Genomic DNA, 13,978 nt, shown 5'->3' with positions numbered 1-13,978 from the left:
CATTATTTGGTTTTATCTGGAGCCTTCCATACACATGGTTCCTGAAACTGCATTACTGAGCACTGTATTAAAGTGAAAATGACTGTGAAGCTATTATGTACCTTTCAATATAGTACACTCAGAGCATTAGGCATGAACAGCTGTCATTATATGGAAGAAACAGAAAGCCTTGAAACTGGGTGATAATATCCCATTTCTAAGTTCCACCTGATTTTAAACTTCTAAAGATTCAGTGATCTGAGTCATGATAAGGTGTCACATCTAAAAGTCAAGGCCACATCCCTGAGGGAGCAGGAGAGCAGTGGGATGCAGACCCCAAATTCTTGTAAAAAGACCAGACTTAATGGTCTGGCTGAGACTAGAATGACCTCGGAGGTCATGGTTCCCAGACCTTCTGTTAGCCCAAGACAGGAACCATTCCCAAAGCCAACTCTTCAGACAGGGATTGGACTGGACTATAAGACAGAAAGTGATACTGGTGAGGAGTGAGCTTCTTGGCTCAAGTAGACAGATGAGACTATGCAGGCAGCTCCTGTCTGGAGGGGAGAGGAGAAGGCCGAGGGGGACAGAAGCAGGCTGAATGGACACAGGGAATACAGGGTGGAGAGGAGGAGTGTGCTGTCTCATTAGAGGGAGCGCAACTAGGAGTACATAGGAAGGTGTATATAAATTTTTATATGAGAGACTGACTTGATTTGTAAACTTTCACTTAAAGCACAATAAAAATATTAAATAAATAAATAAAAGTCAAGGCCAGAGCAAGGAAATAAATAGAATATCCAGCTCTTATCCCCAGCCTGGCATCAAGGAATTTACAAACTCTGAAAATACCCATTATGGATTGAATTGTGTTCCCCAAAATAGGTGTTGGAATCCTAACCCCTATGCCTGTGGATATAATCCTGTTTGGAAACAGGGTTTTCTTTTTTTATGTTAATTAGATCATACCCAAGTAGGGTGGATTCTAAGTCTAATCACTTCTGTGGTATAAAAAGACCAGAATGGACACACAGACATACATAGCAAGAAGAGGAACACAGATGACAGAGACAGACACATCTACAAGGATTGCTGGCAGCTACTAGAAGCTGAAAGGGACAAGGAAGGACCTCCCCCTAGAGCCACACCCTGAAGTCAGGTTTCTGGCCTCCTAAAATGTGAGAAAATAAATGTTTTGCACTTTCTGATATATAAGGGGGTGGAAAATAGTTGCTGAGAGACATTTCTCAAAAGAGGGAAGTGAGTAATGGACTTAATCCCGTCTGATGGGAGACTGGGCTCCAGGGATCTGCACTGAACTGAGAAAACAATTCAGATCTCAAGAGAATTCTCCCATGGGTGTAGGATATATCCCCTCACCAGTTAGAGTAAATCTAGGTTAAAGACATTTAGAAAAATCCAGAAGACATATGAGAGCCCAGTTCCACAGAAGAGTTAATATAGCAGGTAGAGACTGCTATTCTCTGGAAAGCCTGCTGGCAGTGTTGGCCCTTGGTTGGTGTCTGGGAACTTGGATTTGGGGAGAGTTACCACCATTCCCAGAAATGATAATGTGCCTAAATTGTTTGCACAAACAGTATGGTTTTTGCTGAACACCTGCTTTCCTTCTGAGAGTTTGGAATCTTGGTACATGCAAGGCAGAGGGTACCTATGTGCCCCTCCTCCATGCTTCCACGTTTTAGTAAATACAACCTTTTTTGTCATTTCCTACAACTCTAGGGGTGGCAGCTACTTCCTGAAGTTATAATCTCTGGTTACGTCAGTGTTCTCTTTGTCTTTTAAGCCCCAAACACCTATATTAACCAATTCCCTATATTAAAAACACCTCTATTGATAGGCCCCAATAAGGAAGAAGTACAAAGTGCTATAAAAAAAAAAAAAAACCCAGTGCCATATAGCGACCCTATAGGACAGAGCAGAACTGCCCCATAGAGTTTCCAAGGAGCACCTGGCAGATTCAAACTGCCGGCCCTTTGGTTTGCATCCGTAGCACTTAACCACTATGCCACCAGGGTTTCCTGGTGCTACAGATGCCTTAATAAGGCACATGCATGCCAGAGGGCAAGATGTAAACCCTACTCATGTACCAACTGCTGTCTCAGAGAGGGTTCAGTCCAGAAAAAAGAAACCACACTAAATATTGCAGTAGAGGGGATTTAATCTACGAATTTTGACCTGAAAGAAAATGTAGAAATGGTTCGTCTACTCTCTAAAATTAATACATATATGTTCTAAAATAACTCAAAATAATAATTTTGTTTCTTATCTTAGAAGGATCTTTTAGGAAATGATATTTTCCTAAAATAATGATATTCTTTTTCATAGGATAAAGAAATATTAATGTAAAGTTAAAAAAAATTCCTTCAATTTTATTTTCATTTAACATAACTTGAACCACTTATTATGGACTTAACTCTGTAAGCCCTGGCACTTTCCTTTTCTTCCTCTTTTTTGCTTCCTTCCTTCCTTCCTTTCTCAAGTTCAAGCAAAATTAACATAATATGCTTTATTAATAAGTAACAGAATGATCCATTTTACAGCTTCTTAAAATTATCCTATCATTTAACTATTACCTATCTACCTACCTAAGCTTAGAAAGATACGAAGTTCTATTATTTCTGGGTGGTGCTATTTGGGGTGATTTTTAACTTTCTTCTTTATACTTTGCCATATTGCCAGGTTCTTAGCCACTTATAATTTTACAAAAATTATGAAGTCATTAATTTGAATAAATAAACAATCAAACTACTGGGGAATAAAGAGAGCTTACATACAACCTTTTCCTAAGGTAGGAACTGGGAGACAACAGACAGTCCCTAAAAACATATTGTAAACAACGTGATTGCAAGAGAAACTTCTTAGGTACATATGGTTTGTACAAGCCACATTGAAGTGAGTGAGAAACTGAGGCATTTTCTTCAGAAGAAGCATTTTTTTTAACACTGGGTACCACATTGACCCCTCTACTGAACTTTTATAATGTCATCAAATAATACCCACCTCTTACATTTCATACTCCCTTGTAATATGTTCTACAGTGAACAGGTTTTACATTTGTAATCAAGGAAGAAAAAAGCAATACATTTTATTTTGAATGTTTAAGTTTTTCTTGTTTGATCTGATTATCCTTTTTCTTTCTTTGGTGGCTGAGATGGAGGACCCACCCATCAGGGTACTTTTTTTAAATTTCAGGTTTAAAATATGTTTATATGAATATTTCAGAGTACTGCTGGCTTTCCCTCTGCTCCTGAATACATTGAGCTTGTTCCTGCCTTAAGCTTTTGCACCAACAGTTCCTTCTGCCTGTGATGTTCTTCTGACGGCCTTGCGTGCCTGCCTTGGTCTTTTCATTGACTTCTCAACTTCAGTGTCACCTGATCAGAGAGGCTTTCCCTGACCCTCACCCAGTCTGAAGTAGCTCCCATCCCCACCGACAGCTCATCCTGCTTTAGCTTCATCATAGTACTTATTGTAATTTTCATGCTTTACTTATTTGTTTAGTGAATGCCTCTCCCCTCTAGAATATGATTTCTACTGGAACAGGATCTTGTCTGCCTTAACACTGTGTTCAGCGCTTAATCAATACTTGGAGAAAAACTAGGCATTTGATAAACATTTTGAAAAAAATGAATAATTAAATCATTTGAACAAATAAGTGACACTGTGATAGATGCATTTAACAACTTTCAGGCTCCAGTTTCCCTCTTTCCTTTTTTCCCTGTTTCTACATTTACTTTATTCTCCCTTAGGTTCTTCTTTCACCAACCTGCAACCACTTTTAATTCCACCAGGTCCCCAAAGCAGCCATACAGGCAGATGAAAAGGCAACATCTTCAATCAGTGTCAGGTGTGCACTAGTCTCTTGATTTGAAAGGGTAGTGCCATCATTTAAATGTTATCCAATCTCATTGCATCTTACAAAGTTAAACTTCTACAAAAAAGCTAAGAAGGTAAGTGCTATGGATTGTACGGTACGTATCGACAGGGTAGATATTAAGATTCACCTCCTTGCTTCCCCTGGTCAATTGCTTCCATGGAAGGCAGTGAATTTCTCTTGTCTTCTTCAATTTACGCTTATTGAATTTCTGAATCTCAGCCATATCTTGTTTGTCAGAGATTTTGGCAGACACAGTAATTCGGTACACAGGAGAAAGTCAGATTTTCAGAGTCGCTGCTCTCCCCCTCCTCCCTGACATCCCACATCTCCCATCTCAGCCTCTTCTTATATTGCACTATCTTTATTCTCTTGTATCCCGAGGTTCTCCTCCTGCTCCTCTCTAACTGTTCCTGTCTTCAAGGTTCAACCCCTTGCAGTTCTCCCACAAAGAGACTGTGGAGATCTTTATTTTATTATTTTTTTAAACCATTGAGCTTATATTTTTCAAGTTCTCAACTTCACCCAAGGTCCTTAGTCTTTATCTTCAGTGGCTTGTGGACATCTGCACTTGGAAGTTCAGCCTTTAATGAAATATGTCCAATACCTAATCTATCAATCGGCTTCTCCCAAAGAAGAAACCCCTTTCATTTACCCGCTTCTTTGTGTATGTGTATAATAAATCTGGAATCACTTTTATCTTGACTGTCAATTCGCTCTTCACAATCAGTTGTCATAAATCCGTATAAATCCCTCATTAGCCATCTTTTCTTTGCCGTTCCCTTCAATACCACACTTGCCTAGATTCATAGCACAACAGCCCAGGATGCCCACATAACCTGTTAACTCAGGTTCCCTCGAAGTGTGGTCCACTCACCCTTGCACCAGAATCACTTGGGAAGTTTACTGAAATATAGATTCCCAGTAGCCCTGTTGGTGCAATGGTTAAGCGCTTGGTTGCTAACTGAAAGGCTGTCAGCTCAAACCCACCCAGTGGCTCCTCAGGAGAGAAGAGCTGGCAATCTGCTCCCATAAAAATCACAGTTTAGGAAACCCTATAGGGAAGTTCTACTCTGTCATATAGGGTCGCTATGAATTGGAATTGACTTGATGGCACACGAAAGGCACCATGAGAGACCTGCAGAACTAGAATTTCTGAATGTGGGGTCCAGGATTCTTCATTTTTAACAAGTTTCCCAATATAATTCTTATACTAAGTTTTATAACTCCTATAATTTTTAATCTCTTTACCTCCCATCTCTATCTCCATCCAAATTACTCTGCATAGGTCCATATACAGTTTACATTGGGATATACCTCTGTTTAAGGATTACTACTTTATATATAATAAATCTGCATGCATTTGAGAGTATAGAGTTGAAGCAAACTAAGGATCAGTTTGTCCTCATTTTATCAAGTCTCCTGAATTCTAAAGAATTAATACAGCAGGCCTGACTGCTATCCTTTGAGAGACTTGCTTGCCAGACTTGGCCCTTGGATAGCATCTGGGACCATGAATTTTAATAGGGTTCCCACCATTCCCAGAAGTGATCAGAATGGCTCAGTGTGCCATAAACAATATTGTGCAAATAATATGGTTTATGCTGAGCACCTGCTTTCCTGCTGGGAGCCTGGAATTTGGTATGTGCCAGGCAGAGGGTGATACGTGATCAGCTCCCCCACCAAAAAACCTGGTATTTGGGGGTTGTTTTATTTATTTATTTATTTATTTATTGCTCATTTGAAACTCAAGCACTGAGTTGGCAACATTTCACACATGCCAATGTCCTGTGTGACTCCACGGGGAGTGAATTCTGGAAGTGTTCACCTAGTTCCCACAGACTTCACCACAGGCACGTTTTCCCTTAGCTTTTTTACTTGGTATCCATTCTCTGTAATAAATCATGACCATGAGTACGAGTATCAGTATATGCTGAGTCCTGTGAGTTCTTCTACTGAGTCATTGAACCTATGGGTGGTCTTGGAGACCTCGCGACACACAAGCTAATGCTTTCTCTGACTTATTTCTCTGCCTCTCTCGTGGACTGTATAGAAGAAGCAGTAGGATATAGTCAAAACAACATGGCCATTAAAAAAAAAAGATTTAAATCCTGACTCAATCATCTGCTAACCTTTGATACTTCTCTGAGCCACAGTTTTCTTATGTATAAAACTAGGCCAATAATATTTACCTTGCAAAGTTTTTGCAAAAATTTGGAGATAATAACATAAGAGGCCCATGGTAGACAGTCTTTAAGGAGTAGCTATTATTTTCATTCAGAGTCTTTGGGATGAAATGGAAAGATGGAATGATTGGAAGGAATTATATGGATCTAATCATGTGTATCCATATATCCATGTAGCAGCGAAACAAATTATATGGACTCAAAAGTTCCTAGTCATGCTGGAATTCGTGAGCATATTTTTTCCGCTCAGGATCTGTGTAGAGCTCCTCTAAGTAAGGACTTGGAGTGGGAATTATTGCCTGGAGAGCAAGCACAGAAAAGAACTTGTAGAACTTGTTTATATTCATCCTCAGCTTTTAACCGACGTTTAGCTATTTGTCTCTTTCGTTAGGATCTTGTCCACTCCGCTGATTTTTGGGCCTCGATCTCTTTCTAGCTGCCAGTCCATACTCCGTAACTCTTCCTTGAATGCTCCAACTGGATGAACCCTTTTCCAACCACTAGCTCACACATGACTCATTTACCATCATTCACCTGGTCCTATGTGGAGGATGCCCACTGAGCCTTCTCTCCTGGTTGTATCCTAGCTTCATCCCTTAGCTAGCTTTGTAATATTTGCTCTTGAATAAAGTAGATTTCACTTTTATGCAAGCAGAATTATTAGACAGATACAATAATCCCATTCAGTGGCAACACATTTGGAAGAAAAGCTCATGTATGTTTATTCTTTTTATCCTTTGCATCCAGAAAACGAACACAACACTTTTTCTTAATACCAACATTGCCTCATTTGAAATACCATAACTAAAAGGTTTAAAGACAAGTTATTTGAAATCTTTTCAGCAAATCAAATGAGGTGGATACTTTAATACATGCTGGGGTGGCTGTTATAAAAAGCCGACAGTGTCTGCAAGGAATTACTTTATGGCATAGCATTTTCAGAAAAAAAAAATCATTGGCTTTCCCTATTGAGGGCAAAATATTTAACAAAGACATTTGTTCTGAGTTTTTCATCCAGATGTCTCATAATGGTGAGAGCATTGATTACATGGGGAGTCAGGGGTCCTATGTTCATATTGTTGTTGTTAGGTACCAATCAGTCGGTTCCAACTCATAGCAACATAGTATAGTGGTTAAGAGCCTTTTCCTACCTTGTCTTTCAACTAGCAACGAGTGAGTGACAGTTCTTGGCAATGAAATGTGAGTAGATGTGATGTGTGCCACTCCCCTGCTAAGATGGCTTTGAAGCAGGTATGCCTTTTCCATGCTCTCTTCTCCTAGCTCCTGACTGGATAAGGACACCCAGGGTGACCTGAGAGGCCACGTGCTAAAGATGGCAGAGCCACTCTCAGCCAGAGTCCCTGGACAACCATACAAATCTATCTTTCCCTCTCACCAATCAGGAACATCGGCACTGTGTTACGTCGCAGACATTTTGAGATTTTGTGTTATAGCTGTTAAGATGTCCCTGACTAAGTTGTTTCACCTCTTTATGTCAAACTGCTTGGGTTGTTAGAAGGATTAAATGAGTAAAGCACTTAGAATGCTGTCTGCAATATAATAAATGCACCATAAATGTTGGCTGTTAATATATTACATATTCTGATATTAACTAGTTACGAGCTATTGAACAAGTCAATTTCCCTGGACCTCCATTAGCTCGAGTATAAAATGTAACTTACGCTTGGGCATATCCAAGTTCCTCTAAATTCAAAATTTTACAATAGAACCTTGCCCAGGTAAGAAACTCTGAGTATTAGATTTGGAACTGATACTTTAAGTTGCTAAGTAAAAAAAAAAATTATTTTAACCCATGGAAAGAGGCTAGAAGCTGAGGGAGAGACATTCAGAGTATTAGGTAAAGAGAGAAAGAGGGGGATGCGAGAAGGGTACAAAGGGCACTGAGAGGGAAAACCATTATTTAAAGATAAGCATGCTTTCTTTTTGAAATTTATCCATCAGATTCTGAAATAAGTTTTGGAGAGAAGAAAAGATTTACAAACCGGGCTGTGTCAGTGAGGCTTTCATTTACACCCAAATGAATATCTTGTGTGGTAAGAAAACAAGGGTGTCCTCCCAGAAGTGCAAAGCCTGCAATGAAAGAAAAAGAAAAATGAAGTATTTTGAAAAAAGGCCTAAAGTGGGAAACAAAATTACGAGGAATTGGCACTATCTCAATTGAAAAAAATCAAAATCTTTAAAGCTGTCCCACCTCTCTGAAAGGGAATTCCCAGGCAAAGCAAAATGTGGAATTGAGGGAAGTAGATGAAATTTTGTGCACAAGCACTCAGCCGTCCTTCAGGTGTGTGCCCATTCCGCTACTCTCTTGTTCAGAACCTGGCGATGAAGGGATGGAATGTTGCTCCCTTTTGGGAGCTATGCTTGGCTTTTTAAAAAATATACTATGATGTACATCCAGGGGAATGGAAAAACTGCAGTAAGAATATGGAATATCATGGATTCATGGATAAAGTGGAATACTAGGCAGCAATAAGAAGGAACCAATACTAATACAGGCAACAACATGGATAAATTTTACAGACATTATGCTGAACAAAAGAAGTTAGATACAAAAGAGTACATACAGTTTGATTCCAATTATTTGAAGTTCTAGAACAGGCAAAACCAACCTAGATTGGCAGATCAAAACAGTGGTTGCTTCAGGAAAGGGAGACTGGCTCAGAAGGGGCATTAGGAAAATTTCTGGGATAATGGAAATGTTTTCAACCTTGATAAGGGCTGTGGGTTACATGGGTATATACATTTGTCAACACTGAACTGTATGCTTAAGAGCTGTACATTTTACAATATGTAAATTATACCTTAATTACAAAGTTTGAAAGTAAAATAAGCATTGAGATGGAGGTTTCAGGTCACTAAGAGTCAGCAAAAGTCAAAGGATTATCCTAATTTTTTTTTAACGCTCCAACCAAGACTAAAGTAAGCATCACTGACATATTACCATTTCCACACATCATTGGAATGTGAGATTATTGCAAATCCTTGAGCAGATGAGAATGGCTCCTGTCCCACGCTCACAGCATGTTCCACTGGTCTGAGGAGGCTGACACACAGATGCGTCTGCCCCAAACCACAGCTAAACTCTGTGGGCATAAGAAGAACCCTGGGGCAAAGTTATGGGCAGTGGTGATATCTAATCAGCACTTTACCATCTCATTTGAGGTGGTTCAGTGGGCAGGCTTTCTCTAATACATAATGAAAAGGCAAATAAGCTTACCTAGTAGAGACTTGTCTGAGGAATTTAGAAAACATTACTTTTTTCCTCCTTAATGTAATATGCCTGATTTATCTTTTGGGAAATGTACCATATTCATAATTTGTTAATCCCATCTGTTTTCCATGATAAAAGAGGAATCTGTTAATTGCATGGTGAATTGGGGGGCAAGGAGTTTTACACCCATGAAGGAGAATTGGACCTATGGTCTCCTGAAACATCCTACCAAAGCCTTAACACAATTTGAATGACACCATTTGAACATGGAAGGCATTAAATGATATTAAGAAATTATATATTTATAGGTGTGGTCATGATATCGTAGCTAATAGGAAAATATCCTTATTGTTTTTAATGATGCATACTGGTATATTTAGAAATAAAATGTCATTAGAGATTTAATTTACTTTAAAATATTTCAGCAACAAAAATATATAGATGAATCAAAGAAGGCAACTGTTATGGGGATTGAATTGTGTTACCCAAAAATGTGTGTCAACTTGGCTAGGCCTTGTTTCCCAAAGTTATGTGACTGTCCACCATTTTGTCATCTGGTGTGATTTTCCCATGTGTTGTAAATCCTATCTCTATGATGTTAATGAGGTGCGATGATTAGCAGCAGTTATGTTAATGAGGCAGGACTCAATCTACAAGATTAGGTTGTGTCTTAAGTCAATCTCTTTTGAGGTATAAAAGAGAGAAGCAAGCAGAGAGACATGGGAACATCATACCACCAAGAAAGCAGCGCCAAGAGCAGAGTGCATCCTTTGGACCTGAGGTTCCTGCATAGGGAAACTCCTAGACCAAGGGAAGATTGAGGACAAGGACCTTCCTCCAGAACTGACAAAGAGAGAAAGCTTCTCCTAGAGCTAGCACTCTAGGAGTGGACTTTTAGCCTCCTAGACTGTGAGAGGATAAATTTCTCTTTGTTAAAGCCACCACTTGTGGTATTTCTGCTATAGCAGCACTAGATAACTAAGACAGCAACATATTAACATGTTAGATCGATGTTAAGGGGTATTGAGATGCTGCTATACTGTAATAATATTTCTATTTTTCTGTTTATTTGAAAACTTTCATCATAAAAAGTAAACCTCAAAAACCCCACAGTGAAACGATAGTCCTCATTTCTGCTACTGCGTAAAAAGAAATCATTGTATTCTGCCTAATTTATACTTCAAATTGTCCCCTTAAGTATGCCCAGACCAAATGGTTTCTAGCTAGAGGCCGCCGTGTTCTGACTCTAACAACGACAATTCACAAAACACTACCATGTGCCGGCACTTTATAAACATTCTTCCATTGAAACCCTCACCCTGACAAAGTAGACAGTAAATATTATTATCACCATTTTAGACAGGGATTCTAAGAGTCAAAGGGTGTTAAAAGTTGTACAAGATTATTTTTAAGTCCCTGTAGTCCCAGGCCTTGCCATAGGGGAGCCAGCCCTTGTGCCAGCTTACATTGTGATCTATAGAGACAGGGTAAGGTGTTAGAACTGGACTCAGTCTTCTTCATCTGGAAAATAAGGCAATTTTCCTAGAGCCCTAAAATCCCTTGCAGATATGACGTTCTTGGTTCCAGGCAGAATCATAGAAAATCTCTTACTACGCAACACTCAAACAGTCCTACTTGCTATGGGTCCTGTAATAAAGAGTCTGACTCCATTTTTGACGTGTGACTGCTGATAGCTTTTAAGCCTACCATTCCCCCTTCCCCTTCTGCTTTACATCTGGGCAAGCTGATAAGAAAGTCTTCCTTTGGCATCAGTAGGAGTGTCAAACCATACAAGTTCTGGCCCTTGTGTGGGAACCCTCACCCCAGTCCCACCCTCTAACTACAATAAAACCCCAAGCCTGTCTCATTTCCCTGCTCTCTCAGGATATGTTCAGACCAAAATTCTACACTCTACTTTGGTGAGTAGCGTCTGGGGTCTTAAAAGCCTATGAGCAGCCACCTAAGATACTCCACTGGTCTTACCCCTTCAGGAGCAAGGGAGAATGAAGAAAACTGAAGATGCAAGGGAAAGATTAGTCCAAAGGACTAGTGGACCACATCTACCATGGCCTCCACCAGAGACTTAGTCCAGTACAGCTAGATGGTGCCCAGCTGCCACCACTGACTGTTCTGACAGGTATCACAATAGAGGATGCTGGAAAGAGTTGGAAAAAAAGGTAGAACAAAATTCTAACTCACAAAAAAAGACCAGACTTATTGGCTTGGCAGAGACTGGAGAAACCCGGAGAGTATGGCCCCCAGACACCCTTTTAGCTCAGGTTCACCCTTCAGCCAAAGATTAGACAGGCCCATAAAACAAAATGAGACTAAAGGGACACAACAGCCCAGGGGCAAGGACTAGAAGGCAGGAGGGGATAGGAAAGCTGGTGATAGGGAACCCAAGGTTTAGAAAGGAGAGTATTGACATGTCATGGGGTTGTTAACTGAAGTCATAAAACAATATGTGTACTAATTATTTAATGAGAAACTAGTTTGTTTTGTAAACCTTCATCTAAAGTACCAAAAAAAAAAAAAAGACATGTTCAGAACAGCTTGGGTACCAGGCCTGCTCTCCCTAGAAAGCTTCATTATGTCAGTAATAAACCTTTTACTATCCTCTGTGAGCATGTGTGTTAACATCAGTTTCAATGGTTGATCCAGATTTGGGGTGGAGGGGGAGTAGTCCATCCTGACTCCGTGGAGTAACTACAACAGGTTCGGATCTGACAGCATGATTCTCAAGTTCATTCATTCATTCTACAAATATGTGCCTGGCACTGTTCTAGGCATTGGGGAGAACACTGTAAATAAGATACAAGTCTCTACCTGCATGGAGCTTACATTCTAGTGGATATAGATAATAAACTAAATGAGTAAAAATATTGTACATTAGATGCTAATACGTGCTATAAGAGAAAGCAGGGAAGGGGGTAGGGAATATAAGGAATAGGAGTTGTAATTTTAAATTGCATGGATAGGGAAGACCCATAATTGCATGGCATTTAAGTAAAGATCTGAAGAAGGTACATGAGTGAGCGATGAAGAACATGCCGGACAGTGGAAAGAACATATGTAAAGGTCCTGAGGGAGGGACATGCTTGGTGGGTTCAAGGGACAACAAGAAGGCTGGTGTGGCTGGTGCAGAGAGTGTGAGGAGGAAAGTGGTAGGAGGTAAATTGCAGAGGGAAGGTAGGGAGGAAGCAACAACTTTCACTTTTTTCTGAATAAAATGGGAAGCCATTGGAAGATTGGCCCACAGGAGTGACATGAATGGACTTACGTTTTAACAGGACATCTGTAGTAGGGCAGAAGCGGGGAGACAATTAGGGGACTGTTGCAAAAATCCAGGTGGGAGTTGATAGTTGGGACCACTGTGAAAGCAGCTGAAGTTGTGAAAAAGTAGTTGAATTTTTGACATATTTTGAAAATAGAGCCAGTACTCAACTGATTACCTTGCTTCCTACCTCGCTGCGAAAACTACAGCAATCAGAAGAGAACTTCCAGACTCCATCATCACATCTACGTACCTGCCAGCTATCTATACCCACAGGTATATACTCTGTCTTCCTGCTGCCTGTGAAGCATAGATTAACTTTCCACACCTTATGCAATGCCAGTACCTCCTCTCATATTTTCCTCTCATATACTAGAGGCCATCCCTTTCTGCCTACTCAAGGATATTGCTCTGGTAATTTTTCCCTTTCTTCTCTACATAACCTACATCTTGAAGAGACTCTTCTCATTTTTTCATTCATTTAAAAAAAAAAAAAAACTTTCTCTGAGCCCTACCTCCCCTGCCAGCTATCCTTTCATCTCTTTGCTTCCGTTTGTAGCAATACTGTTTATTATTCTTTCTCTCTCCAGTTCCTCTCTTCTCATTTCCCTCAAACCTATTCCCATAAGGCTTTGCCCCCCCACACACCAAAAGTCCTCTCGCCAAAGTTACCAATGACCTTCATGTTGCTACATCTCACGGCCATTTTGTAGTCCTCATCCTTCTTAGCAGAATTTAACAAAGTTGATCACTACCTTCTCCTAGACAAATTTTCTTCACACAACATCCAGGACACCACACCTCTTTGCTTTAACATCTACCTTGGTAGTTGTTCCTTCTCAGTCCCCATTGCTGATTGCTCCTCTTCTCTTTGACCTGAAAATGTTGGTGTGCCCCAGGGTCAGTTTTTGGTCATCTTCTCTCCATCTATATTTACTGCCTTCATAATTGTATCCTGTTCCATGGGCTTAAATACCATCTATTTGCTGGTGACTCCCAAATATATCTAGGCCAGATCTCTCACACTCCCAAACTCCAGACTCCTATCCAACTGTCTTTTCAGCATCTCCACTTCTATGTCTAATAGACATCTCAAACTCATTATGTCCAAAACTGAACTTCTGATCTTCCCCTCCAACCTACTCCATCTGAAGCCTTCGCAGTTGCTCAGACCAGAAACCTTGAGGCTACCTTTGATGTCTCTCTTTCTCTTACCCAGTACATCAGGAATCTTGTTGACTCTCCCTTCCAAACATATCCACATCTGTCCCTCTCACCCCTTCCACTGCTACCACCCTGGTCCCAGCCTCTATCACCTGAATAACGCAGTTGCCTATTGGCAGGTTTCACTGCTTCTATCTTGTCTCCCTCCTTCCACTCCCCTGTGGAATATTCTCAACAGAGCAGTCAAA

The 13,978-nt window shown here is 40.2% G+C and overlaps 1 protein-coding gene and 1 pseudogene across 1 annotated transcript in view; both read right to left on the bottom strand.

The window, feature by feature from the left end:
- OTC (ornithine transcarbamylase) overlaps positions 1-13,978 on the bottom strand; it is a 70,759-nt gene that overhangs the window by 34,220 nt on the left and 22,561 nt on the right. The window contains exon 4 of the mRNA XM_010597752.2: positions 8,064-8,151. Coding sequence (XP_010596054.1) covers positions 8,064-8,151 — 88 coding nt within the window. The remainder of the gene's footprint in view (positions 1-8,063; positions 8,152-13,978) is intronic.
- Positions 3,533-4,611, bottom strand: LOC111752785 (thymosin beta-4-like; annotated as a pseudogene).

This window comes from Loxodonta africana, chromosome X (genome assembly GCF_030014295.1).
Source record: "Loxodonta africana isolate mLoxAfr1 chromosome X, mLoxAfr1.hap2, whole genome shotgun sequence".
In the NCBI taxonomy this organism is placed as follows: Eukaryota; Metazoa; Chordata; class Mammalia; order Proboscidea; family Elephantidae; genus Loxodonta; species Loxodonta africana.
Note: the sequence above shows the minus strand (reverse complement) of the source record. Positions and strands in the feature narration are given on the sequence as shown.